Source organism: Apis cerana, linkage group LG11 (genome assembly GCF_029169275.1).
Source record: "Apis cerana isolate GH-2021 linkage group LG11, AcerK_1.0, whole genome shotgun sequence".
Lineage (NCBI taxonomy): Eukaryota > Metazoa > Arthropoda > Insecta > Hymenoptera > Apidae > Apis > Apis cerana.
Genome location: NC_083862.1, coordinates 12,482,193 through 12,510,127, shown reverse-complemented (window position 1 = coordinate 12,510,127; position 27,935 = coordinate 12,482,193). Strand labels below are relative to the sequence as shown.

Here is a 27,935-nt window from a genome sequence, read left to right as displayed (position 1 = left end):
AAAATTATTTCCAATTAATCCTCAGTTAGTTTTTTCATTAATAAAAATAAAAAAATTAAATATAATGAAATGATTATGACACATGACGTACATATGACGTAGTATGTATAAATGCTATTTTATAAATTTTTACGATTTATATAAAATGAATAAGAAACGAATATGAAAATGATTATATATTTTATATATAATTATATGAATAAGGGCATTAATTTTATTTAATCTTTTCTAATAATAAAATTTAGAAATCTGCGTATAAATATTATATGTATAATTTTAAAATAAATTTTACATTATCAAATTTTGGTAAAATTGATTCGAAAAATTAAATCGTTATCCATGTTTATATTTTCGTCATATGTTATCTTTAGAATAAACGAATAATTTGAAAAGAAAATTAAACAAACAAAATTTGTTATTAACAGAACTAAAATAATTGAATTTAAAATTCTATTTGAAAAGATAAAATATATAAATTACCATCAGAATCTAATGATCTAAGATAATTAAAAGAAAAAGTATAAAGAAATTCGATTAATTAATTTCGTAATTACAATATCCAATGAGTTATTAAGAAAAGAAAGCTGATATTAATTTATAAATTTAATGACAGATATATTAATAATTTAGAACAGAACTACAGACCAGTAGAATTACACGTCTTGTTACAACGATTTCTTACAGAAAAATGACACCTCCCGCCAAAACTTCACTTAGCTGTTCTCTGATTGGGTGAAACGGCCCAGTTTCAATCACTCAAAATAAATGATTTTCTAATTGGCTAGAACAATGTAGTTTTTTATTCATCAAATTCGCGCGAAAAATAAAATTAATAACTATAATAATTATAATTCTTACATTAAATCTATTAAAAATATAAAACAATAAATTAAAATTATCAAAATTAATTTAATATAAAAATTAATCAAATTAAAGTATATTAGAATATAATACAAGAATTTTAAATAAAAATTAATTAATCAAAAATAAATCTGAAATATTAATTTATATTATAATATTGTGCATAATTTAAATTTTGTAATGAAGAGAAATTTTTGTTATTTCTGTAATATTGCAATCGTATATTGTATTTATTAAACTAGTTACATCGCGATTTATCAAAATAAAAAAACATTGTGGAAGAAAATCTATTCTAACCTTGTTCGATATAATAATGATAGAAAGAATAACCTATTTTGTACTTCTATATTGTATCTATACCTATATATAAAAACAGAATAAATATTACAAACAATTTTAATATTTATTAGTTTTTAAAAAATTGTGCTTGTGTATTTGTGTATCATAATATTTTTATTATAAAACATGGTTTCACGAACGCATATATTTTTATGTTCAAAGTATTTTAATATCAGTAAAACTTCGAACTATATTTTTCAAAATATTTCTAAAACTTCCAAATTATTTTATTGTACTACAGTAGATATAGTTAAAAATAAAATACCAAATACTGATATTAAAAAGAATAACGATACTTTTAATAATATGGATTATTCTGAGAAGTTAATAAATACTATAGTTATAGAAAATAATAAAAATATTGAAAATAACAACACAAAGATAAATAATGAATTAGAACAATTACATAATATTAAATTTTTAAATGTAAATGATCATAATTTAAATGATAGTTTGGAAGATATAAATGAAAAATTACCAGGACCATTTGATCGTTGCAATGAAGATTTGTCTCACATTGAACCTTATATAACGCCAACTTATAATTTTGCAAAATTCGCAGATCAATCAAATACAATTCAGCAATTAGTCAAATTAGGAGTTGAATTATACAAACTAGAAAGAGACAAAGAGGTAATAGAAATGTTTTTAAGTTTAGATTTTGACAAAAATATAAAACCATATATACAATTTTTATCTGATTGTGGTGTAACTCCAGAAAATCTTGGATACTTTATTACTAGAAATCCTAAGATCTTTAAAGAAGATATAGATGATCTTTATACAAGAATAAGATATTTAAGATATCATAACTTTTCTGTAAAAATGATAGAAAGCATAGTGAATAAACATCCTCCTTGGCTATCTTTTGAAACACGAGAAATAGACAAAAGATTAGGTCATTTTCAACATATTTTTAAATTAAATGGTGATCAAATAAGAATCTTAACTGTAAAATGTCCAAAACTTATAACATATGATATGAGGCGTATAAAAAATAGTACATTTGCAGTAACAGAGGAAATGGGTTTTAATAAATTTGAAACAAGAAATATTTTACTTGAAGCACCACGTGTATGGATTCGTGGTAATTAAAATATGAATTATTAAATATTGATATAATATTGGAAAAATATTTGTTAAATTATTTAAATATAAAAAATTTTTTTGCTTTTATTTCAGCCAAGACAGAAGTGGTGAAAACTTTTGATTATTTGCATAATGAAATGAAAATATCACATACTTTTATTTCTAGAGAACCAAAAATTTTAATTTGTAGGAAAAGTAGACTTGAAAGAAGGCATAAATTTTTAGTAGAATTAAAAAGAAATCAATATGATCCTACAAAACCATTATATGTATCATTATCTAATTTAATTTCAGGTACTGATATTGATTTTTGTGAAAAAATTGCAAAAGTTTCCATTAAAATTTATAATAATTTTTTAAAATCTTTTTAATATAACTAAAATAAATATAATTATTTAATCATAATCATTTATATACATATATATTTATATTCTTTTTATAGCAATGTAATCTTTATTGTATATATTGTACTTAAATATTAGATATTCTTATACATTTCTAGAAACTTTAACTTTATGTACAATTCCATGTATCTTACACATCAGTGTTTAATTTGTTGTGCCAGTATTATTTAAGACAATATAAAATCTTTGTAAAACTTATATCATTATATCAGTGGTTTTTTCTTTTTTAATAATACATTCGATAAGATCAAGTTATTTGATTTTGCTAACTATTTTATATAATTTAAATTATTATTCATTGTACAAAATATCTTCAAATATTCTATAATACTTTTCAAATCTATAAATTGACTTGAATTTTAGTTATATTTTCCTAATTCTATTTTTTTTTGTATTGCTCTGAGTGAATGATATAATAATGAATCTATCAATCCAGCAACTGTAAATACACCACCGATAATCGCACAAGCATTCGTTGCAAAATGACCGAATGATTTTGCTTTTTCTGTATATTTTACCATTAATGGACTTAATTCATAATTAAAAAATATTCCTGGCATTCCTGATTCTCCACTAAATAAAGAAACTTGTCTAGCGTGTCGAGTTACAGAAAATTGATTTGTTAATAATGTAGAGCCATCAGCGCGAACATAGGTTGTAGGTACAATCTTGATATAATGATAAAACATCATCGCACCTGAAACAAAAACAATGAAATATCTATATAGAATTTTAATTATAATGACAAATATATTTTTAAAATCTAATAATTTCATAGTTTAAAATTGAAAGTAAAAGAACATTTTATAAAAAAATTATTTGATCGAAATATCTATATATTAATTAAATAATCCGCTATTGAAATCATACAAAACGGAAATAGGAGAAGTAGCCATTTTATATCAAGAAACTAACATGGCACCTTCCTTGTACTATCCGAACGAATTGTGTTAAGGATTTACAAGTTGTAAATACGAAAAACCATTAAAAAAAACGTATTACATATTCATTATAAGTTCCAAAACCAAATATTTAAATTGTGAGTGATGTTAATTATGTCGAGCATCTATAAATTTCTTTAAGTGCAAAATAAATAAAATTTATTCGAATTATGTTAGGAACAATTAATTTATAATGTGTTAAAGATAATTTAGAAATTTTGTGTTGAATAAAAGTTAATTACATATAAAATTCATTAAAAGAGAATCATAATTCATATTTGTGAGGCATTTTTATAAGAAATAAGGTTAAATGTTTTTATATAAATTATATTCGTAGAAAATGCCGGCCGTACCAGGCATGTATCAACAAGCTCCTTCATGCTGGGATAGGGTAAAACTTGGTTTTATGATTGGATTTTGTGTTGGAATGGCATCTGGTGTTCTATTTGGGGGATATTCTATTGTTAGGTGGATATTCATTTATTGCGACTAAATTAATAATGATTTGGAAAGTATAGCTAATGATATATTTATTGTTAGATATGGATTAAGAGGAAGGGAATTGATAAACAACGTTGGAAAAGCAATGCTTCAAGGTGGTGGAACATTTGGAACATTCATGGCCATTGGAAGTGGAATAAGATGCTAGTAATTGAAGAGTGTTACGTTTCACATTTAGGATACAAAAAATTGTAGTATCAAAATATTCTATTAATTTCTTAATAAAATATTTCTACGGAGCAAGGGCATACCTTCCATTGCAACTACAGTGGTATCATCCATAGGATTTGTTTTTCCTGGAATATTTAGTCCAAAACTTAAGTGACGAATCTTGTGAGTCATATTAAATTGTGTTGATGTGTATGGTTGGACATCATGTACTGTAAGCAAAATGAAAAATATTACAATATTACATAATTTAATTTTTCTTGACAATAGTAATATATTTGTTTACCATGTACATGATTTACAGAGAAGCTATCTCCTGGTGCAATATGAAAACTTCCGCCTACTCTATTTACTTCCATATAACCATAAATTTGACATCCTTGAGTAAAAGCAGTTTTCATTTTTTCCACTGATTTATCATTTTGACATTGTTTTATATTTCCTAGAACAGGAGGTGCCCAATTTTTAAGTCTATAAGCTTCTCTTACATCTTCACAAGTATTACAACACCTACAAAAATAATTTAATTATATAAAATGTTTTCATAAATTATATATAAATTTTTGTGTGTTATTATACTTGATAATTTCAGTAGCAGCACCATAACAATCTCCACATATTTTCTCTGTAGTACTTTCTAATGTCTATAAAAAAATTATTAAATTTTATTAACATTAACAAAATTATAGCAATTAACAAAATTATATTTATTATTATATTATAAAAACTATGTAATAATGACAAATAATTTGATACCTTTGCTGTTGTTTTACTAAGTGCTTTTGTGTCAGTAATATCTATATTAAAATAAATAAAAAATTAATTAGTTTTATATTATTTATTATAAATATTTGGAATCTCTTATATTATTGATGATCTTATCATCACCTGTTCTTTGTGGATCTTCTATAGGTTTTCCATTTAAATCTAAACGCCTTTTAAATATATTATGTTCTATTTGTAAATGTTGTTCACCTGTTGTGTCCATTGCATCTATAGATAAAACTGTAATATATTTAATATATTTATTAAATTATTATATATTTGTGTATATAAAAAATATATATATATATATATACACTTACGATCACAAGATATTGTAGGTACAATTATATCTAAGTTAATTCTTAATTTTGAACCTCTTGAAGTATCTACAAATAATTCTTCACTCAATGTTGGAGTGAGATAATAATTCACTTCAGAGAGAAACAAAATACCCATGATAATTGTACTAATGATTGTCACTGGAAAACAATTATACACAAAAAATAAATGTAGGTTATAAACTTTATTTATGCTGGATAACAAATATAAACAATAATTATGATGTAATAAAAAGTTATACCAAATACAATATTGAAAACTTAAAACATAACTTTAATCAATTATATTTTATATAAGATATAACAGTATTTAATTTAAGAAATAAGAAAATAATTCTACATTTGTTAAATATTGTTTCCAGTTGAGGTTAACAACATCTCTTTATCATATTATATTATATTTAAAATTATATAAAACGATTCAAAAATTTTCTAGCAACTTTGACAATCAAAGAAAATCAACATAATATTATTAAATAATTTATTGCAAGCTAATAAAATTGACAAGCGATACTTGTCTAAGATTTGACAAGTAAAAAACGCTTTACCAACGGCACCACTGAAAGTTCGCACAAGAATATCCGCTTCTTCGCGCACTTTTGGGTGCACATCTAATTGTCGTAGTATTTGCATGTTCAGTTAATACAATAAATTTGTCAACACGGCTAACACCGTGCTCGAACTACACTCGGCTAACTTTTCCCGCAATACAATTATGACAACGCAACAGTCGGGAAACGTGGCAGATAATAAAATGTGATTGGCTATTCCTAATGCATCAATGTATCCATTAACCAATCATCTTTTAAAGTCATTTGTACGTTCGTTTAAAATTATGTAGATTGTTTTATTAAAAAGTAATCCTTTTTTGCAGATTATTATTCAAAAATTTTATAATTTTGAATAACTGATTATTCAAGTTCAAGTTTACTTTTGACAACTGAAGTAGCAAATGCGTTATAAATGCATTTTTTAAATTAATATTCCAAATTGTTTTAACAAACGTAAGTAAAAGTTGTAGAAATATGAAAGTAATTAAATATAAAATAACCTCTACTATGTTTATTTCGTATGCATAGAATTAAAATTTTTATTTTATAATTCGTAGAGTAGAAATCGAAGCAACAAATATAAGATGTAAAATACTCAAAAATATCATGATCTATAATTCCAGATGAATAAGGATAATGGAAATGATAAGAGTGAAGGTAATAATAATTCAAATTCGTAACAAACGTTCGATAAATTTTATTTTTTCATGTATCACGTGACATGATCGAAATTATCCAACTAAATAATATACAGCAATTTGCAATGGCTGTGTTTTCATGTGCATATGGGTTAGAGTATTAGAAAAAACGTATTATTAAATGTCTTATGTAAAACTCTCGAGTATAAGAGAATATCTCGACATAGTAGGTCTTCGCCGCAAGCCAATTAAAGGGTTGCGCTATTAAGGCACTCTATGCCAGGAATATGTTTAAGGTGCACGAGCGGTACAAACAGGATTCATGAAATATATAATATATAATGTGTTTTATATATAGATATCTCTATAAAAGAAATGAAAGTATATCATGTATGACAAATGGTAAATAAATGATAATAAACGTACATATACAGATTCGATTTAAGAGAAATTAAAACTAGATATATCCTAAAAATAATTGGACGGCGGTCTAATGTATATTTTAATAGTGATTCGTTTTTAATTATTATGAACGATGAAGGGGAATGTATGCGAAAATTTTTTTTAATTACTATTAAGTAAATTAACAATAATGTTAACAAAATTTACATCAATTTTCTGTAATTTTTCTATTATTTTCTTGTCTCTTTCAACAATATCTATTTCTAGAATATCTTATTTATATATAAAAATCTTTTACAAAATTTAGAAGATAAAAGGATCGTTAAATTTAAAACGAAATAACGTAAATGCTCTACGATTGTACTTGTTAGAAACGACGTCATCGATATTATCTCTCATTGACTTTCATAGTCCGATTTCACTATTCGTAATAGCACAGTGGGCGTATTTGGAGCTTTTTGTTTTCATTTCAATAAAAGAATTCTTTGCTAGTTTGAAAAATCTTGAATACCATATTTTTCTTTATTCGAATCGAGTGCGTCATTCACTTAAAAATATCTATACATTCGATCTAGACAATATACACAACACATTAAAATTCTGTATACACATAGTACGATCATAAAATTGTTCCATTGCACAATGCTATAAATATAATCATAATAATGATGCACTCGACGTCGAAGTTGATAAAGTATTAAAGGTCGCATTATCACGTATTTCACAGTACAATAATTCATTTATTCACTCGAAATTTCGAGTTTTGATCAAATTTTCTGAAACTATTTGTTTTTTTAGATAGTCTAAATGATATTTAATATATCCAATTCACCGGAACCCATTGATGTTCAGTTGCTAAAGCATCTAACGCGGCGATCACTTGTCTAAATGTATTGTCGAAATCTTCATTCACAATCACCAGATCGATATATTTTTCGTAAGCACGCTGCAAGGCCGCAGATTCTTCCAACGTAGCCTTCAAATCGTCTTCCTGAATCAATAAGAAATAAATTTAATTTAATTGCATTTTGAAAAGTTTCAGGTACGTAAAAGTTTTAAATATATTTAATCAATGTGTGTCTATTATATATACGATTTCTCTTTGAATATATCGAATGTTATGTACAGTGGTAAATTTTTAGCAGTTACTACATATCTACAAGCAATTACACTACATTAAAAAAATAAAGAAAAAAGAATGAATCTGCATGCAGTACAAACCTCGTACAACGAAGCAAGGGATTCCAGTGTTCTGGCTCTTCTCGAACTGTATCTGATGGAACTCTGGCGGTCAAACTAGCAAAGCCAACATCAAATACATACAAAAGATTAAATAAAGAACGCTACATAGTTTGAGAAAAATGGAAATTGTACGATGGAAAATATGTAAAAATATTCAATATAAATCTAAATGGAATAGAGAACATAATATTTAAGAATGAGTTTTATGCAAAATGAATTTCATAGGAGAAATAAATTGTTTTAATCGAACGAAAGTGCATGCGATACATGTACAATAGGCAAATTACACGCATTTACACGACGACGGCAAACAGATTGGCAGGCAAAAATTTGAAAAATTATTATATCGTAAAATATTTGATAATTATGTTTATTTGAAACTATCTGTGCCGTCGATATGTTTTTATACAAATTTCATCTATCGAATTATTCTTTTGCAAACTTCTCTTTTTTATTTTTCATACAGAAGTTGGAAAATGTTCTAAAGAATCATTATATAAATTTATATAAATGTTTTTTCATCAAATCCACAATAAGACGAACAGTCAAGTAGCATTTGTAAATAATATTTCATAAACATAGATTTTTTGATTTTTAATATCGATCGTATCGGAAACAAATTTATAATTTTTATATTAGAAAAAGAGAAAGGAAAAAAAAATATATCTGTTATATAATTACCGTCAAATTTCGACTGCTCGTTCCAGTCGATCTTTGTAAATCGTACAACCATTTCAATTGTTCCATTCCTGGCGCTGCTATGAAGATGACATAAGGCATGAACTCCGTGCTGTTATGAAGTATTTTCAAAGCTGCTGGACTACAATCCAAAACACACATTTTTCCTGCTCTAATTAATTCTCGCACAGAATCCAATTTTGTACCATACAAATGGCCACCATGTTCTCCGTACTCGAGATACCGATGCTCTCTGATATCTGTTTCCATCGATTCGCGATCGATAAACCAATAGCTTTTGCCATCCTCTTCGAGTACTCTGGGTGGTCGTGATGTATCTAAAATGATATCAGTGAGTAAATATCACAGTTCTAATACTTAAGAGCAAAGTTTTTTTTTTATATATATTATTAGCTAATTTACAATTGAATAAATTATTATATAGTGTAATGAAATTTTGTATAGTTCATTTTAGTCAAGATTTTACCATCATATAAAAATTATGATATTTACACGGAACAATGGTACCAAACTTCTCAGGATCGCTATTTATCAGCCTATTCTTCAGTGTCCTACGACCAACACCTCTCGCACCGACTAAAGCCAAGGTTTTGCGTCTAAAAGGTGGCATCCTGGCTACTTCTTCGTATAACAAAAGTTCCGCACTATCAAATTCACCGTTAGACTTCGATTGGTACATTTTTCTTTTCTTCTTTTTAGAAATCTTGGTCCCGCAAATGCTAATCTTGTGTACAAAGTCAGCTTCCGGTGGAACAAACGCTTTCCTTCGTTCTTCCAGTTCCAAAGATGGAATTAGCCCAGGTGGACCCAAACCTTCGCCTTCGACTCTTCGAGCTTGCCACCAATTTGGATCCGCCTGATCCACGATTTGTAGTACATCACCTTTTTGGAACGGAAGTCCAATCTCCCTGCATGGTAATAGAGTATCTTCTGATGGATCGTAGTCAAAGAGCGCTCTCATGTAACACTGTAATGGAAAATAGGTATTTTTCATACGAATGAATTTTATTTTATTAATTTTGCTATGTTTGTTTCTAGACTATGTTTCATTAATTTTAATTTTTTATAATTTTTCAAAAATTTTTCCATTCATTTTGCATTCTTATTTTTAAAGTATTTTGTAATTTTAATTTTTTAATTTTTTTCAATTCGCTTGTACATTATATTTGATAAATACCATCAATATCGTTAATTCTATCTACAAATGTATTTGCTTACCATTCTCAATTCACTTTATTATTTATTTCTAAAAAACGTAATAAAATACACATAAAACGAGACACATAATGTTATCAGCACTTTAGTTTCCAACAATTATTTTTATATTTAGAATATAACTTTAATAAAAGATTGATCATATCTATTGTTTAAATTTTATAAGCAAAACAATAAAATCTATAGTTTAAAACTAGTATAAACTGCTCGTTGAAACCATATGTTCCATATGGATATCATTAAAATGAACGTAAAGGCTTCAAGAGGATTAAACATATTTTTGAATATTGTTATACTACACAAATATTTTCAAATACATTGGCTATTTTAAATTCAAATTCATTCAAGAAGTAATAAAAGCCCCTTATTAGCTTGTGCACATCAAAAATTACCGTGGATTTTACAGGTCGATTGCCATCGGTGGCGATACCAGGCGCCAGCTTCAGCGACAAATTCTCCTTTGCCTCGTGAATGGCTTCCTGAAGCTCTTCAGGGTTGTGAACTTCCTTTCCATTCACTTCGAGAATCACCTCACCGGTTCTGAGAAGTCCTTGGCGGGCGGCTGTGCTTCCGCCCAGGATCCTGGCGATGATCAAGTTGCCAGATTCGTTGACTTGCACTGTTAGGCCCTGTGCAAAAACGGACCAGTGAAAATAAACTTCGTTTCCGTTGAACGTGACCAGGTTTGCCATTTAATACATTTAGAGAACAATTGATGATTCTGTGTCTAATTCATTTTTGTTAGTAGATTCTCACGATTTACCTTGTTTACGAAGATTTAATGTTTCTATTTGAATCTAAACAAACCCGATGGAACAGAATATTCACGATCATAGCACTTTTGTCGAAAATACATTTGGCGGGAGAATTGTGAATGTTACGAAATGTGTTCCAAAAGTAATTTGGAATATAATTTTTTTGAACGAGAATTCCGAATTCAAGAATTTAATGTATCCGAAAAAATGGATAATTTTTCATCCTCCTGTTAAAACATTTTCTTGATATAAAGTTTGAAACTTTAACCCCCGAAAGAATATATTAGATTCATCGTAAAAGCCACGTGGTCTCGAGTCATCGCGTGGATAATAAACGTTCCGAATTATTTATGAATCGCATTTCCATCCTTTCTTCGTACAAATGCGATTCGGAATGGGAATTTTCCCACGTGATGGAATAGCAAACTTCTAAAACTAGAATCCACGATCGAGAAAGTTGGCGTGGACAGTATATACGCTTCTTTGTTGATCGTTCGAGATGTGTTCCCTCGTCAGCCACACTTTCTTCGTCGATGAGCGCAGAGATTATCCTCCGAATATTCCCAACTTTTGGGGGATCCAATTAAGAAATTTGCAAACCCATCGTTCGAAAAAATGTTCAAATATCTTTCCAAGCACCTTATCCTTGTTGAATATCTTCGAACATTCCCGTTTAACGTTTGACATGAATTCTCACCAGGGGTTCATCAGGTTGCCTTCTGAGGCCGACGACTCTGACGGCTTCCATCCTCTCGTTAGTGGGCATCGTCAGTAACGGTGGTTCCGGCTTCGATGGTGGCGCTTCCTTCCTCTCGACGACCGCGTCGTGGGTCTCCAGAAGCGCTTTCAGATGCGAGCTCCTCAGCAATCGCACGAGCTCCCGCGCGTTCTCGTCCCTCGAGGAACGGAGCGCGTGACACACCTCGTCGACGATATCACAAACGGACGAGCATACCGGTTCCACGTGGAGTGGAGGATCCTCCAGACGCTCTTGGACCTGCAACAGTCAACGAGTTCGACTTTCATGGGAACTGGTTTTCGTTCCGGCCCTCTTTCGACTAACTCGACGTCAACGAGACTTTTTCGATTTCAAAATTCCCAGATTAGATTGCCACCTCGGTATACTTCCAAGAAATATAAAATTTCAGCGATCGGAATAATTTTGTATCGCGTATTATTTTTATCAGGATATAGTGTTCTTGCAAATATTTCGATTTTCATCGACGAAATAAGTCTCGATCTCCTTTCTGGGCTACGTATATACAAGCAAAGCCACAAACAGTGAACGGCTTAGCCATCGCCAGTTGTGAAAGTCGAAACGGGTTTCCGCATTAAATTCACCGTACGAGGAACCTTGATTGCTCTTCGTCCCTCTCGTTCGACTCGAGAGAAATGAAAGCTCTCAGACTACTTTTGCATCGACGAACAAACAAATTTAATTTTTCTCATTGTTTCATTTTCTGTTCTCCCTCTTATCGCTAAACTAAAATTTTCCTTCATAAAAATTCGATAAAAATTTTCTGCCGATTCAAAAGTGAAATTATTATTGCGCAACGGCGTCAACGAGGTTTGATTGGATTAGTGTCGGCTGCGTAAGGCTGGTGTACTCCACATTGAACCAGCCAATGCAGCGATACAACAATGAAAGAGTAATTACGAAAGTAGGTCGGTGTTTCAGAACCACCTTCGAGAATGCTTGATACCTGAACACCGCGACGGTGTACCGCCAGCCAAGGAAAATAATCATCTTTCCGAATAATTTCTTTCAGTAATTTTCTTGAAGAAAATCACAAGATAAAAATCAAATAACACATACAATTTTATCCATGCCATCGAAATTATTGTAATGAATGATACGTGCGTATATAACAAGACTCTATGAATAAAATATTTATTAATAGGCTTAACATATTATTTCGGATAAAAGATTTATTTATAATCTTTTTTAATGTCGATGTTCATCGACTCAGAGCCTTGATTAATCAATTTTTAGGATTCGATTGCTTGTTCTAGCGATAATCTCAATGTGATAATCTCGATCGTGATAGCTAATATCACGTATAAAGTATCAATAATGACATTTTAATGAAAAATATGAATATTTAATGACGGTATAATTAAGTTAAATACCGAAGTAAGTAAATATTATCTAAAATATTTCACGGTAAGAAATCCCACAATTTTTCAATTACAATTTTTCTACAAATCTTTTTCCAATTGTTACGTCGTGAAACTAATCGAATAACAAAATTTTCTTACAGAGTTTGACACGAAGCATTTGCAAATGGAAATTACTTGGCGAAACTGTCGAAGCCGCTTGTTATCCACGGCCACGATGATTCATCGCCGAATCATTCGCGTCGATACATGTGCATCGCAGATGCACGCTGCTTTTCTTTCCACGATTCAGCTCCAGCATCGAGGATATGAATTACGACACGGCACAGGTTATGAAAAAATTGCGCTTCCCCATAAAACTCGTATAACAAAAAGAATCCACAAGATCTTCGACTTCTCGACCCAGGCGACTTCGTACATGACATAAATCAACTCACAACTTGGAACATCAAAGAACACGAGTCGTGTTTTCTTTGAGACTTGGGAAAATAGATTGTGATTTACGAGGGATCGCTTCCATTAACGTTTTGTTAATAACCATCTTACGAATTATTAACTCAAACTTTGATTTTCCATTTGAATAATCTGTTTTTTTTTTCAGATTAGTGCAAATTATTTTTCGACGAAAGCGAAGAGAAAGAGAAGAGAAGCGTGTCTATTTTTGAACGATTCGAAGAGAATTAGTGAAAAAAGAAAAAAATTAATCGAAATTCAACGTTGAACGAAGGTATGTTATCCATATGTTGCAAAATTGTCATTATCGTACACGCGAATTATATCGCATTTATCATGGAAATGATGATAGAACAGCTGGCATTCAACGAACGTTGCAACCTATAATGAATTTTTCTGTTCTTCCGTGACGTCCCTGAAAAAACCTCTCACGAAACAAACATCAGGATTGCCGTGTATGAATAACGAGTCCCTTGTTACCAATAACTTAAATTATCTATTATTTACTATTTATCATTACCACGATTCGAGCGATTGGCCGATCATTTCCTAACTATTTCTCTTCGTTGTACTTCCACTTCGATACTTTTGAAAAAAAATCAAATCACTTGTTTCGTCGAAACAGTATCATGAAACATCGTTACTACGATTACTACGATACGATTCCCAAGAAAGCGTTCGACTATTATTCATCAACTCGTTCCCACGAAAAAAAAAAACGTCACGAATAGAACAATTCATCCTCGACACGGTTAAAAGACAAGAGTTCGTCTTTGAAAACGTTCACAATTTTTGACCACAGGTCGGCCGCGTCTACCTCCTACGAAATCCAGTGATCTCGAGATCCACTGATCACACGACGCCAAGAGCGGCCAACGGTCAACAAATCCCGCTTTCTCTCGATCTCACGTGTCGCTGTAGCGATAACAGTACTCCTTCGACGCGATCCGCCGGATCCAGATTTCACCCAAAACTGTGAGTGGAACTAACGTGAACCGAGCAGCCTCTATGGGAATATATCACAAAGAAATCACGACTTACACGCGAAACGCGAAGAAACGCCGAGGCAGAGGTCGCCTGTCTCCCAGCTAGGACGCTTCTGTTTGGAGAACCGATTGGCCTCTCTCCTGGAACTGGAGTACGCCGTATCGATCGGCCAGGGACGTGAGGGTTCCACACGGCCGGAGACTATTCACGGGGAGAAAAGTGACGAAGGGTTTCCACGAGGATAAACCAAGGATGACACGAGCACCGTGTGTGTTGCTTAGGTAAGCGGCGTCAGAAAACTGCCGCGCCTACTGACGTTTCTTTCGCCCCCACCTTGGAGCCAGCTCGTTCAGGCTGCCCGTCTGGAACAGGTGGGGGCCCTTCTTCGGATGGTATGCAACACTCCGCTACGTTCAGCGCAGGGCCGTCTACGCGCAACATTCAGACTCTCCCCCTCCTGTTATTTTCCATCGCTTCGTAAATTTGGAAGTAAGCCGCATTTTTGAGATCGTTTTATTGTTTCGCAATCTCTCGTGTTCTTTGTTTAATAGCGGATCGAATAATTCGACCGATCAATTTTTTTTGGAAAATTTGTAATTGCATACGAAACGAGTGGGTAAAATTTATTTGGTCGAACGAGAGGATATCTTTTGAATTTGATGGTGGCTGTTAATCATTCTTAACAATGTTAACATAATTATAGAGTTAAAAGTAGAGAACCGTGGATTTTAGGATTCAGATAGGTTAGCTCCGTCAGGCGATAATATTATTATCTATCTGGTATCGTTGTCGGGACTTTTAACGCGTCTTTCGAGACAGGAAAGCAACGATGTTTAAACGGAGTGGCAACATGTGAACGTGTCTCGTTGCGAGGAATGTTAAATATCCTAGAAGAGGTAGAGGGATCGCTCGTGCTACTCGAACATTCCGATTGCGTATGCTATTCGCGTGTGAAAGCGCACACATACAGATCTTCCGTCTCACTCCTCGTCCTTGGACATATTTTGACTCTGATCGATTCTCTGCGTCGACTTTCGCCGAGATCGCTATCATCGCGGCTATTGTCGCCGATCTAAAGAATCGTGCAACTCGGTTACTCGATTAGATCTATATAACGAGTCGTGGTAAAAATAGAAAAGAAAAAAAAACTCTGGTCATCGACACCGATCGGTTTGTAGATCTTGCGACACAGGCGGACCCTTCTCAAGATACTCAATAATCCGTTACGCGATACAACGGGATCGTATGGCTCCGGTGTTAAAGACACTATCGCTGCCGTAACGTTAACGAGATTGCGGTTGCATTGATGATTAGGACGGAATTTAATATTCCTTCATACGTTCGAAAATTAGAACGTTTTCTAAAAAAACGATTCTAATTCAAAAATACTCGCTTCGCTTTAAATCGATAAATTCATTTACAAAAAGAGGATCTCGATGAAGTATCGTGTAAAGTATTACAAAGTATTTGGAAAATAAAAAACACTTTAAATTATCTTCCAGCTCAGGTATAAGAAACGTGATGTCGAGCCACACGAGTCCTTACGATTAAACCTTAATTACACACTAAAACGAAAAGAAGGAGGAAAACGTTTCGCGTAATTTTGAGCGTAAGATGAACAACGAAACGACAAAATCCCTTGATCTCCCCACTCCTTCCATCAGCCATGGCACTCCGTGACGTCGACTACGTCCCTGTCCACATACACGTGCATCAATGTCGCACACGCGTGCTCGTCCCTTGGCGATTACAAAGCTGGTTGAAATTACATACTCGCGCGTGTGTGTACGCGAGTGCACGCGGCCTCGCGATGACTGCCGACCCCCGGGCCAATTGGACGGGTCCTCGGGGGTCCTCGCGGTCAATTACGCCGGATATCAGACGAGCCGCGGTGACGATTCGCCAATTAACGGGATTATTGTTCACGATTCGTGAAATCGTGATCCCGTAATCTGCCGTGCTTCCGATCCACGCTTTGCTTCTTCCCTTCCCCTCGCAGGAAGCGGCTTCGTTCCAGGGAAGGACCCGGTCGCGGTTTCCGCTTTTCGGCGAAACGCCCGTCGAATTGAAAGAAAGGTGATCGGGGGAGAGCGGAGGGGAAGGGAGGGGGAGGAGGAGACCGGAAGAGGAGTTAGTTATTAGTGGCGGGGTTGGTGGAATTATGATGGTTTTATGTATTTTGATATGGATATTGTAAATTGTGAATCGTATTTTTATATTTATATTTTTAATTTTATATTATATATATATATATATTTATAATTAGAGTAGACGTCTGAATTGCGACGGATGCAAAGAAACGGGATTATTGTCTTTGTATCGTATCAGTTTTTCACAATCGTTTTCATAATTCGATATAGAAAAGACAAATTAAGTTAGGTTAGGTTAGGTTATAATTAGACGTCTCAATTGCGATGGATGCAAAGAAACGGAATTATTATTTTTGTATCGTATTAGTTTTTCACAATCGCTTTCATAATTCGATATAGAAAAGACAAATTAAATTAGGTTAGGTTAGGTTATAATTAGACGTTTCAATTGCGATGGATGCAAAGAAACGGGATTATTGTCTTTGTATCGTATCAATTTTTCACAATCGCTTTCATAATTCGATATAGAAAAGACAAATTAAGTTAGGTTAGGTTAGGTTATAATTAGACGTTTCAATTGCGATGGATGCAAAGAAACGGGATTATTGTCTTTGTATCAATTTTTCACAATCGCTTTCATAATTCGATATAGAAAAGACAAATTAGGTTAGGATATGGTTTAATTGTATCAACTTGAATTTACTTGTTATTATGAGATGACGACTCTCGAGTCAATTGGACAGGCGTTAACGACGTTCCTACTCGAGGCTGATTAAGAAGACACTCCCTAAACGTGTTAAGCCAATTTCCCTAGAAGTTATTCACAGAATGCGGCAGAACAAATAGAAAGGAAGAATCTGGAGGAGAATCACAGTTCTCACACTTTTGGCCCAAATGGGTCAGGTTACCCGGCCAAATTTACTTTGGTCCGATGATCGAGCTTTTCACGCTTGTTTTCGACGGTTTTCCACGGTTTTCAAAAGGCGCAGCCTCGCCAACCGGTCTGTCAACTGTTTCCTATTGTTATCTTGGAGTCGAGCCGGAAACGGACACCGGTTTCTTAACGACTTTTCGACACCAGACGGGACTTGTACCTGCCGATCTCGAAGAACGGGATGGAATGTGGGCCTGGCAGGTGCGCGAGGTGCGCACGTACATGTGGACGAGCCTTAACGTCTCGTAGGTGAGCGTGCAGTCGATCGAGAACAAGATAATACGAACCGTTTTGGGCCACGAATATTTCGAAGAGAGTTACTGGCTGGAGTCACAAGTTTTTTACATTTCGAAACATTTTTAAAGATGTAACATCAAAGTTCTTCTCTTTTCATAGTTCTCCGAGAATTTCAAAGGAAAAGAAGTTGACCCATTTCCAATGGAACTTTATCCCAGAATTTTTTCAAAAATTTATTAGAAAACTAGTCGGATGAAGATTCGGAAAACATAAAATACTCAGACGAGGAACAGGAAAGAAACTTATTGGTATAATTGGTTCGAAAACTTGGTCGCGATTTATTAAGTATATTTTGCGAAAGATTATTCAAAAAGAAAGTAAAATTATATGTTAGAATAAATATAAAATCTTCAGGAGATCTTTTCCAATTTATTGTATATTTCGACATGATGGAGAAAAAATTGAGAGAAAAGATGATCACTGGATTTATTCACTCGATCGATGGATAATATGTAACGTATTCATCGAAAGTATGGATCCGCGATTCCATGGCAAATCTGTGTCACGACCGAAATAATACGGACGTTTCACGTGGCCGTGGTGCAAACGGCGCGTGAAAAGAAGTTGGAGTAAATCCTGTTTCTAAAATTTCGTCAATTGGATCTTGCATTTTCGTGGCATACACCAAGAACTCGAAAAGGATAATTATCTTAGTTTGAATTTCAAAGAAATCGTTCGTTCGTACATAATGAAATGTTGACTCATCTTTGGACAAAGAGGATGATATTGAAATAAAGGATTTGAATGAATATTCAAATTTTTTTATGAATATATTGTTGGAAGCATTCTTTTAAAAAGTCTTTTAAATGATGATGAATGCAAGGAGTAAGGCTGATGGTGAAGGGTGTCACATTATTAATTAGCAAATATTCTAAATTCATAAATTATTGTATAAACGAGATAAGAGAAATTGTCAACAAAGAATTTTTGAAAGATATATAAAAATTGTAAAAATATTTTCTTGCTTAATTTTCAGAATTTTATCAGATGAAGCAAGATTCGATTCTGATATAAGGTTCGAGAAATTTAAAAGTTGACGTGTAGACGATAATATCTTTTGTAAGCTGTTTAAATAACGCGTTAAACGGACATTGATGGATTGTATAGTGGAATGATTATTGATAGACATTGTATAATGTGGATTAAACAATGGAACGACACAATAGTACCTTGATGAACAGAATACAGCTGTTGAAAGTATTTTTTTTTTCTAACCAGAGTAAAGTATATGTCGTAATGAAACAAGAGATTGAAACTAAAAGTTGAGTAAAACAAATTTGTGCTATAATTAATCATAAAATTGAAACGAAATCGAAAATGAACGACGACACGGTTATTAACGTGGCAGAAAATTACACGTAACAAACCAAGTGATATTTTTATTAAAAGAAAAAGATAAAACGTCGAAACATTAGAAGGTAAAAAAAGAAAAAAATATATTTTATTTAAAAAGATGAAGATGAAAAATCAATCAAGAAATCGAGTATCCTCGTACAAAATTCTCTTAGCGAACTTCTCAGCAATCGAACAATAAAAAAATAGAATAGCAACACAAACTAAACGAATCCAGCTGTTCCAGCGCGCGAGTATCTCTCCTATTTATAAGAACGAGCTAAGAAATCGATCCCAGACGAGTCTCGAGGAAGAAACGGGTTCAACGACACGAAGGATTTTTACCGAACGCGGCGAAGAGACGAGTTACGTTTTTCGTTTCATAATGTTGAATATACAAGGATTTCACGGCAGACGAGCAATCTCGTAAATGAATATCTCTTTCTCGTAAAATCGAGGAGCCGCCGGCCGTAGTAAACACATGGCACGTGCATGTGTTCGAGCTATCCGCTCTATCGCGCATGATCCAACGACTCACACTATTGTTTATTTCATCGATGCCAAAAATAATACACAAACGCGGATAATGGTTGCAATTAATCGAGTCGAACGTTTAGATTGAAAAAGTTCTAAGCTCGTTCGAGCGCTAATAGATCTAACGAGTCGGCTGAGAGTTGAAGGTTCGTTGCAAGAGTCACTGGTATGACTTGCTCAGAAACATTTTTTTCTTAAAAAAACCTTTTTCAAACAATAAATTTTTTAAACTTTTTTAATTTTACTTTACTCTCAATACAGGAAATCACTTCATCCAATTTAATTCCTTTGTGAAAAACGTCTGCCAAATAACCTTATAGTTAACACGACATGAATTAACCTCAAAACTTGAGACGCAATTTCAATTTTAATTATTCGAAGGAAACACAGGAAATTTGTACGAAATTTTTCGATCTCTCGTTTTATCGTAACGATTGAAATGGAAGGAAGATGACGCAATATAGAAAACTGTTGTTCACTCACCTTAACCAGAGACGTGACTACAGGGCTGTCCAAGAGGCCTTTGAGAAACAACAGATCCGTGTCGTCGGCCACCTTGCCCAGTTCCTCCAGGTTGTCGCGTACGTGCATGAAGGCGGCTGGAACAGTGACCAGACACTTTTCCATAACACCGTGTTACCTCGTCGTGCGCGAAGGGCAACGACACTGCCGGCACGAGCGTCGTCGTGAGGGTGTAAAAGAGCGACGCGAGGGGGTGCCGGGTGTGGCCATTCGCCGGATCAATATTGGGATACAGCCACAGGTGGCTGGAGCACGAGACATTTCGTTGGGGGGGATGGATTTTTGAATATTAATTTTACGAAAATTCATTGGACGATAGAAAATTTTTTGTATACCGATTTGTCAAGATAACAAGAAGGAATAAAAAGTTATGTAACAAAAAAGAAGAAGAAAAGAAATTGTGAAGTAAAATTTTGATTTACGTACAAATTGATATTTGTCGGATTAACGAACTTGTGGATAGAAATAGCGGTAACGTATCATTAAAAATTTGAATAATTATTCGATGTTATGAATGTAATTTTACGCCAAGATCCTATTACGTTCTTCCTTCATACATATAAATGAATATCAGATTTCGAATTCGATACGCATTGCTGGTAGTACCGTTAATGACAGGTTTATATTTTTTTCAGATCAGGCGGTCTAATTAACGAGGATCTGAGAATTATTCAATTCTCGATTCTCGATTGCAACTTATTGAATATCTTTACAACGCATCGTCGTGATCTAGAGCAAGCTCAAGGACCAAATAATCATTGTGCCGCTTCAACAATAGTCTTCAGTTGGTGTCAATTAACATTGAATCCATTCACGAGTACCGGGACTAATTAGTGCCACGATCGGACTTCGTCCCATCTTTTCACTCTCGTTCGGCTTTAAATTAACATTATTTTCAAGGGGAGCCTATTTATTTCGATTGTATCTTCACGCTTCGTGATGTTTAATTATCGAAAAGGAGATCATATTTCAGGTTCGAGTGGCTGTGATAAACGATGACTGGCCACTTGAACGTACGACGATAAGTAATGTCGACGAGGAAACGTTTGCATGATAAATGCACGTAGTTACACGAAGCTATCGAACCACGAATACATAGAGGCGGACTATGGCGATCGCGTATCGTCTTTCCAGAGCGCCTCGACCTATTTCTCGTCTGGTTTAGAGAGAGAGAGAGAGAGAGAAAAGATAAAAGTTTTAAACCAGTTTGACGCCAAAAAGGAACCGATGAATATTTTTCGACACAAGTTATACGTTTTTGTCTCTTTTTTGGATTATTTATTTCTCTAATATAAAATCGAGCAAAGAAAATAAAGAGGGAGCGAATAAATTTGCAAGAGAGTATTTTGATTCGCCAAGGACCAGAACGAAATACGTAAACGCGGTGGAATAATATTTAGATACGGGTAAAGTTTGTTCGCAGCGCCTAGCTGGAGAAATACGAGGGAATACTTGGATTCGTAAAATCGCGAGACTAAATATTTCTCCTTAATTTTCAAGGAATCGCAAGCTTCCTCGATTTCTGTAAGTAGGAAACTAAACGAATTCGTGTCTCGATGATTAAATTATTATTTTACCATTTTCTATGTGATACAGTTTGGCGCCATTCACAGCGTCGATGCTGGCCAGCAATCGCCGGTCTTCTATTTTCTCCTTTCTCCCGAAGAAAACCATTTCGACGTTCTTCTCTGCACTCGATCGCGAGTTCACTCTACGCTTTAAACCATCCTTTCAATGCACCACCGACAAATCGCACATTTTCACACTTTCTTCTCCCCTTATTCCTCCCCCTTTCCTCCCCGTTATATTTTTATCATCGCGTGTAGAGTGACGCCAGTATCACAGTAAGAGAACACGATCGTTCTTAAACGTGTCGTACGAAAATAGCGTTTTATGAGCGTTAAATATTGTCACAAGTTCGCGATAAAACCGATCTGTTTTCCACTCAACGATGATTACTCCGGTGTTCCTTTTCCAGCACGTGTCCTGGCATATTCGTCACTCTCGGTAGTGGAAGCCAGTGTTTGCGAAGAGCACCGAGCAAACAAGAGGATTTCCTTGGAAGACGTGGAGAAGCGTGCACAGTGGTCCGTTCCAGGGCACCACGTCACGGTGAATGGAAACGCCGTGTTACACCTGCTTGGGGCCCCTGCTTGCCTCGGCAAGGAGACTGAAAGCGACACCCTGTGTGGAGGTGATGGAACACAACGAAGCTGAGCGAATGTTCGCCGCCTCGCCAACTTGCGTTGGAAAATTCGTGACGCTTTTTAAAGACATCGCGGCGGCGACGACGGTGAAAGTGTTTCTTCCTTTTCTCACCAACACGGTTCTTTTATCATATCCGACTGGTTGCTTCAAATTATGTATACGCGCAATTTCGTGACTTGCAGCTCTGTCTCTGTCTGCACTCTTCGATTTTTTTTGTAAAAAAAATCTGTATTTCAGTTTACTCGATTTAATCCTCGCCCTTACTTTAACATTAAATCGATCGATCGTGTAATTTATCCGTCGTTTAATTAAAAAAAGAAAGAAAGATCAAAAATAGACGTAATTAAGCTTCGAAGCTCATTCATCGAATCGCATGGAGCTCGGTGGTCGATCGAATTTCATGGAGAGATTTTGATTGATCGCTTTGAGAGGAGAAAAAAGAAAAATAATTGAAAAGTATTTGGTCGAGACGCGCGTTGTCGTCGGCGAGGAACGATCGAGACTGACGTTTCCGAGAGATTTGGTCGGGGAACAGTGGATCAAAGGAAGTGGAGAGCTATTCTTATTTTTCCAGCCGTGCCAGGGAGGGAATACGAGGAAGAGAGGAGGAAGCGTAAGCACTACTGGTTAACAACTAAATTCAAGGCTTCTGACGAGCAAGGGTCCAGAAACGAAGTTGGAGGAGGGAGGCCGGTCTCGCGGAGGCAACGGGAGAAAAAAGAAGTATAGCACTTAACCGAGGAGAGTCGACGTCTTCAAGTCGACTCTTTTTGATCGTCAACCCTATTCGCGTCTCGTCCTCATCTCTCCCTTTTTTACAATCTGTTGCGGTTCTTCGCTCTCTTTTTCTCTCTCCTGCGTTTCTTCAGCCGTATAGGAGAGTTTACCAAGTCGAGATAATCCGAATTCGAATTATTTAAAATCGTTTATTTATTTATTTATCTCTTCTTCTTCTTCTTCTTCTTTTTTTAGTCCAAGTATCAAGATTATCGAGAGTATTTTTATACCAGTTAATTGAGAGTCAGGCTATTTCAGCATCAACAGATGTTCAACATAGTATATCGATTTTATTGATGTTTATTTTGTCCCAACATTAGAAAAATACATAAGCTCGTGAAACGTTAAATCGATCTTTATAGACACTCTTCCATCAAAGATGTTTCGAAACTTCTTATTTATTAGCTTTATAAAATGCACCATAAAACGTGAAATATGAAACGATAAAACGGTCTGATCCATCCATAACATTTTTTTTTTTCGATAAACTTTTTGCGAAGGATTAAAATCGTGCGTAAAGGAAAAGTTAAATATAAATTTCAAGAAGAAGATTAGTAAAAAATGCTATTACTATAAAAAAAAAAAAAAAAAACGCGGAAAGAAGAAGGATTCGAAGAAAAGAGAAGAAGTGAATTTCAACAAACAAGATTTTTGAGCGGCTCTTAAAAATCTAGGAAAATAAAGTATGAATAAAATTGGAATTCTGAAAATTATAATAGAGAGAGAGAGAGATTGAAAATTTTAAAAAGAAGATTTCGTAACGAGTTAATATTTTCACTCAAGGTTTTATGCAGTAGTTTTTGTTATGAACTCTATCGATCGTTCAAGTTTTCCTTTCGAGAGCACGTGTGTTAATATCGATCGCCTTTTTGTTGCAATTTTTCCATGACGTAAAAAGTCTTGGGGATTGGACAAATGCATGAAATCAAAATTTTATTATTCATTATCAGATCGATACGTATTTCGTTTAAAAAATTTAATTCTTCAAATTTCTTTAAACGAAAAATAGATGAAAACAATTTAATAGTATCGAAAAAAATGTTTACAGATACAAAATTTCGTTATCGAGTTAATTTAAGCTTAAGTCGCTTGTTACAACACGTGTGTGTATCGCGGCGTGAAAAAAAGAAACTGGCGCAAGCCAGCATCGATGGTGCTTCCACAGAAATCACGTTAAATTTAACGAGATCACTTCGTGTCAAAAAGAAAAAAAAAAAAAAAAAGAAAATGGAAGTTGTGGGACGCAACAGTTCAATAAATATTTTTCTCATTCGACGAATTTTTACTTTTCGAAAATCGAATTTCAAGAATATTGGGGAGAATTTCGAACCGGCAATAATCGAGACAAATAAATCGAAAGAGCTTCGCTTCGAATGTTCGATCGATAAACAAATCTCTATCGCAATCATAACACGCTAATTGATCAAATATTGATAAAAACAGGAGCCCAGATTTGAACAATTTGCACACTCACCGGAAGTGGACCTTAAGTGCGGCAATTCTTTTCTGGGGATGATCGAGGGTAGTTTCGAACATCCGCAGATGTCCTCGATGTCCATCAACGACTTGCTGTTCTTCATCCTGTCGGAAGGAGGTTAAGGCGTACTCGGTCCAAAGCGACTCGAAACGGCATCACATGGATCAGCATGGATCCCAGCCCCGAGCGTTCCACCGACGGGGTCGAACTTGCCTGTATCCACGATCGGCCGGCGACCTTGTCATTCTCCCCGTCTTCGCCCCACTCGAACGTTCCACGTGCTGCGTCGTCCTCCGTCAAATCGATCTCCCCGTTTGACGCGAAATCAAAATGGCAGCCGAAGATCTCGGGATCTATTCATAGATCACCGTTCGATGGCCCCCGGTTCCGGCCTGGTTTCGAGGAGAAGAACGAACGAGGAAGACCGCAACCGGACCTATAAGCCCGCGCTCGATTCGTGTCCGGTACTTATAGCGAGGCATCGCGAGGGGGGTGGGTTTTTGCACCCTCTCTCTCCCTCTCTCTCTCTCTCTCGCTTTGCCTAGACGATTTCGCGACTCGTGGCAACGAGTGCCGCGTGCGTTCGGATCGATCGATAGTAAACGCGCCCACGAAAGGGTAGAAATATTCCGGATTACGACGTCACCGAGTTGGAACGGGTTCGAGGGTAGGCTTCTTATTACGTGCATTTGCTCCAATGTTGAACAAAGTTTGGGAAAACTTTTGGATTATTTTGAAACGATTCATCGAAGGAAAGCAGTTTATATTACGATTATTGAACGGATGCTGGTTTTAATTCGTAGCGCTGTTAGGATTGTCGTTTTATCGCGTGTATATTACGTTTCGCGCAGGAAACGTAACAAAGTGTTGAATCGCGTTTAAATTTCGTATCGATCGGTGGAATTGTTTCTCATTGCCGTGAAGGTATAGCCATCTGGTGGGAAATATCTCGCATTCGATTAATGGGTAATCGCACGAATGAAATGAAAGGTTCGACGAGTTTACTCGTTTTTGCAAAAAAAATTAATAAATCGATCGATGATTCGTGTTTTGGGTGGAAGAAAACTCGTATGAGTGAAAGTCAAATTTCGAATTTATCGCGAATCGATCGTCGATAACTTTTTTTGCAGAATTTAATTAAATTGTGCGCTAGAGCCATCTATCGGCGCCAGTGGGAAATACTAGGACGATGCAGTTGCATACTCGCAGGCGCTCGAGCGATTACTCGATCAACAAGGGATGACGTCACTTGAAAAACGAGATCACGTTACATCATATTAACGTATTCCATAGCTATTCCATTATATCAAGTAAACAATATTCTTAATATCCTCGACTTTCTCTTCTTTAAAATCGTCCTTTCGAATTTTAAAATCGTCCTTACTTTCAACTTTTATCCTTTCTTCCGTCCAATTTTCTTCCTTCAAATTCATAATTCTTATCAAAGTTTTTCCAACTGCAACCGAATAAAATATAATCACCCGCAAACTCTCCTTTCGTTTCCACGCGATTGTTTCTTGTTGATATGGCGTTTCTATAAACCAATGGATTTATAGGAACATCTCCCAGCTTAGGTTTTATCACGCTCGAAATACCGGAACAATAGGCATTCAGCGAAGATTGGTTGATTGGATATGTCGAGGTCGACGATATAAGCGGCCTGTTTCCGGCACTCTTCCGAGCTACGTCACACGAACCGTGTCAAACGAACGTTGAAAGATGCGTGTACTTGCCGATTCCGCCTAACAGTTCGCGCCTCGACTTTGCTCCACAAAGGTTGCCTCGCATGGCATTGACCTAACGAGTTATCTCATACGCGATGCGTCCTCGCTACGACCACCTACGCTCTTTATCTACACGGGCAGATAGACCCGTTGCCGGCCTATTATCTCTCTCGTAAATAACGTCGCTAATTGGAGCAAAATATGCGGAACTCGATCGACGCGATATATCGCTTTAGCCGAATTATCGCTTTTTTTTTTCTTTTTTTTTCCAAGAACACAACAACCGAAAATTGTATTTTCGCCCGTTGGTTTGGAAGAAACTTTGGAAACTCGCGAGTTTCCTCTTTTAACGAGATTTCGTAAAATTCTGTATCGCAAACAAGTTTCAAGATTGTTTTCGAAGTTTCGAACGAAGGAAACATCGAATAACGAATCCGTCCCGTATCGTTCTCCAACGTAAAGTAGAAGTAATTTTCCATAAGCTTAGCAATTGAAAGATTGACTACACGAGAGTCCAGTGTTCGAGGCAAACCGTACGACACGAATCACGTCACCATTATCACGTCACCGAGAGCTTCCTCTTCCTTCACCAATTCCAGTGGAAATTAAATTTCTTTATCGCCTTCTCGTGATAGCATCTCTCGACGCGGGATAACGCAGCGGTTTAAAAACTCTCGAGAATTGAACATTCATGAAACATTCTTTATCGAACTTTTATCGAACCTGAACGTGCAAAGGGAAATAATAATCCGGCATTTTTTCTTTTCTTTTCTTTTTTTTTTTTAGAGGGCACTCGATGCACGCGATTACGCAAGACGCGTGACGGCAATTCACGCGATAATTTCACCTACGTGCAATTTTATCGGCCGAGTATATCTTTTCCCAGCCCGGTTCTTCTTCGTCGTCGAATCAACGCCAATGTTCGACGTTCTCCTCGACGGGCGAAGAATTCTCGACGGGTTTATTGACAGGTTGGCCCGTGTTATACAGGGATTATATAGCCGACGAGGGGGAAAAAAGAACGCGAACCGTTCACGTTGGGATAGATACTCGCGGCACGTTTCAGTTCGATCGTGTTAATCCGATTTTCGATCTCCCTTCAATTTTCTCCCTCCCTCTCTCTCTCTCTCTCTCTTCTTTTTTCAACCAATCAATCGCGGATGCAATCCTTTTCCGTCGACGGAATTTTTTCTCGCGCTGCATTTTTATCGTTTTTCTAAAAGCGATATCGATTATTGGAAGGGGAGGGGGGAGGGGGGAGGGTGAGATTACGGTTGTTTTGTTCGAACTGTAGCGATCGAGGAGTAGCTAAGTCGATATTGTCGCGATAAACTTGGGTAACCGAGGGAGATAACGAGGAGATAAAAGGGAGATAGGACGGTATCGGATGGATATTGTAAGAAGATTCGCGTTAATAAACAAGATGTCGGAGAAATGTAAGGATCGCAAGAAAGGATAGGAAGGAAAAAAAAAAAGAAAGGAAGCTTGATCGATAAATCGTGCATCGCTTCTCTCGTCGAGATATCATCCCATTTTCCCTGATTACAATTAATCATGCATGATCGTAAAGCTAT

The 27,935-nt window shown here is 35.0% G+C and overlaps 4 protein-coding genes and 1 long non-coding RNA gene across 9 annotated transcripts; 3 read left to right on the top strand and 2 right to left on the bottom strand.

The window, feature by feature from the left end:
- The first annotated feature begins 829 nt into the window (after positions 1-829).
- LOC107995084 (transcription termination factor 3, mitochondrial) lies at positions 830-2,891 on the top strand. The gene is made up of 2 exons (XM_017052330.3): positions 830-2,287; positions 2,383-2,891. Exons 1-2 carry the CDS (start codon positions 1,327-1,329, stop codon positions 2,658-2,660), a joined length of 1,239 nt encoding a protein of 412 aa, XP_016907819.1. The 5' UTR covers positions 830-1,326; the 3' UTR covers positions 2,661-2,891.
- A 42-nt stretch (positions 2,892-2,933) lies between these two features.
- On the bottom strand, positions 2,934-6,142 carry LOC107995085 (endoplasmic reticulum-Golgi intermediate compartment protein 3). The gene is made up of 8 exons (XM_017052331.3): positions 5,955-6,142; positions 5,389-5,547; positions 5,192-5,308; positions 5,060-5,100; positions 4,883-4,947; positions 4,590-4,813; positions 4,387-4,515; positions 2,934-3,390 (listed from the first exon to the last, which is right to left on the bottom strand). Exons 1-8 carry the CDS (start codon positions 6,037-6,039, stop codon positions 3,053-3,055), a joined length of 1,158 nt encoding a protein of 385 aa, XP_016907820.1. The 5' UTR covers positions 6,040-6,142; the 3' UTR covers positions 2,934-3,052.
- On the top strand, positions 3,575-5,135 carry LOC107995086 (reactive oxygen species modulator 1). Its single transcript, XM_017052332.3, has 3 exons — positions 3,575-3,732; positions 3,972-4,102; positions 4,175-5,135. Exons 2-3 carry the CDS (start codon positions 3,975-3,977, stop codon positions 4,281-4,283), a joined length of 237 nt encoding a protein of 78 aa, XP_016907821.1. The 5' UTR covers positions 3,575-3,732; positions 3,972-3,974; the 3' UTR covers positions 4,284-5,135.
- Positions 6,138-22,617, top strand: LOC107995087 (uncharacterized). 2 transcript variants are annotated; one of them, XR_009831972.1, is made up of 6 exons: positions 6,138-6,410; positions 6,581-8,039; positions 8,143-13,753; positions 14,282-19,799; positions 19,915-20,646; positions 20,811-22,617. It is a non-coding gene; the product is annotated as an uncharacterized LOC107995087 (long non-coding RNA). The 2 variants fall into 2 exon arrangements; XR_009831971.1 differs by having other exon boundaries at positions 6,520-8,039.
- LOC107995083 (protein PALS2) lies at positions 6,640-26,240 on the bottom strand. 4 transcript variants are annotated; one of them, XM_017052325.3, is made up of 8 exons: positions 24,635-26,240; positions 20,137-20,252; positions 11,606-11,905; positions 10,546-10,782; positions 9,431-9,905; positions 8,921-9,255; positions 8,219-8,293; positions 6,640-7,988 (listed from the first exon to the last, which is right to left on the bottom strand). In XM_017052325.3, the coding sequence occupies exons 1-8, from the start codon at positions 24,738-24,740 to the stop codon at positions 7,812-7,814; spliced, it is 1,821 nt and encodes a 606-aa protein (XP_016907814.1). In that variant the 5' UTR covers positions 24,741-26,240; the 3' UTR covers positions 6,640-7,811. The 4 variants fall into 4 exon arrangements, with proteins under 4 accessions (XP_016907814.1, XP_016907815.1, XP_016907817.1 ...); XM_017052326.3 differs by lacking the exon at positions 24,635-26,240 and adding an exon at positions 21,753-21,889; XM_017052328.2 differs by lacking the exon at positions 8,219-8,293.
- Between the last annotated feature and the right edge of the window lie 1,695 nt (positions 26,241-27,935).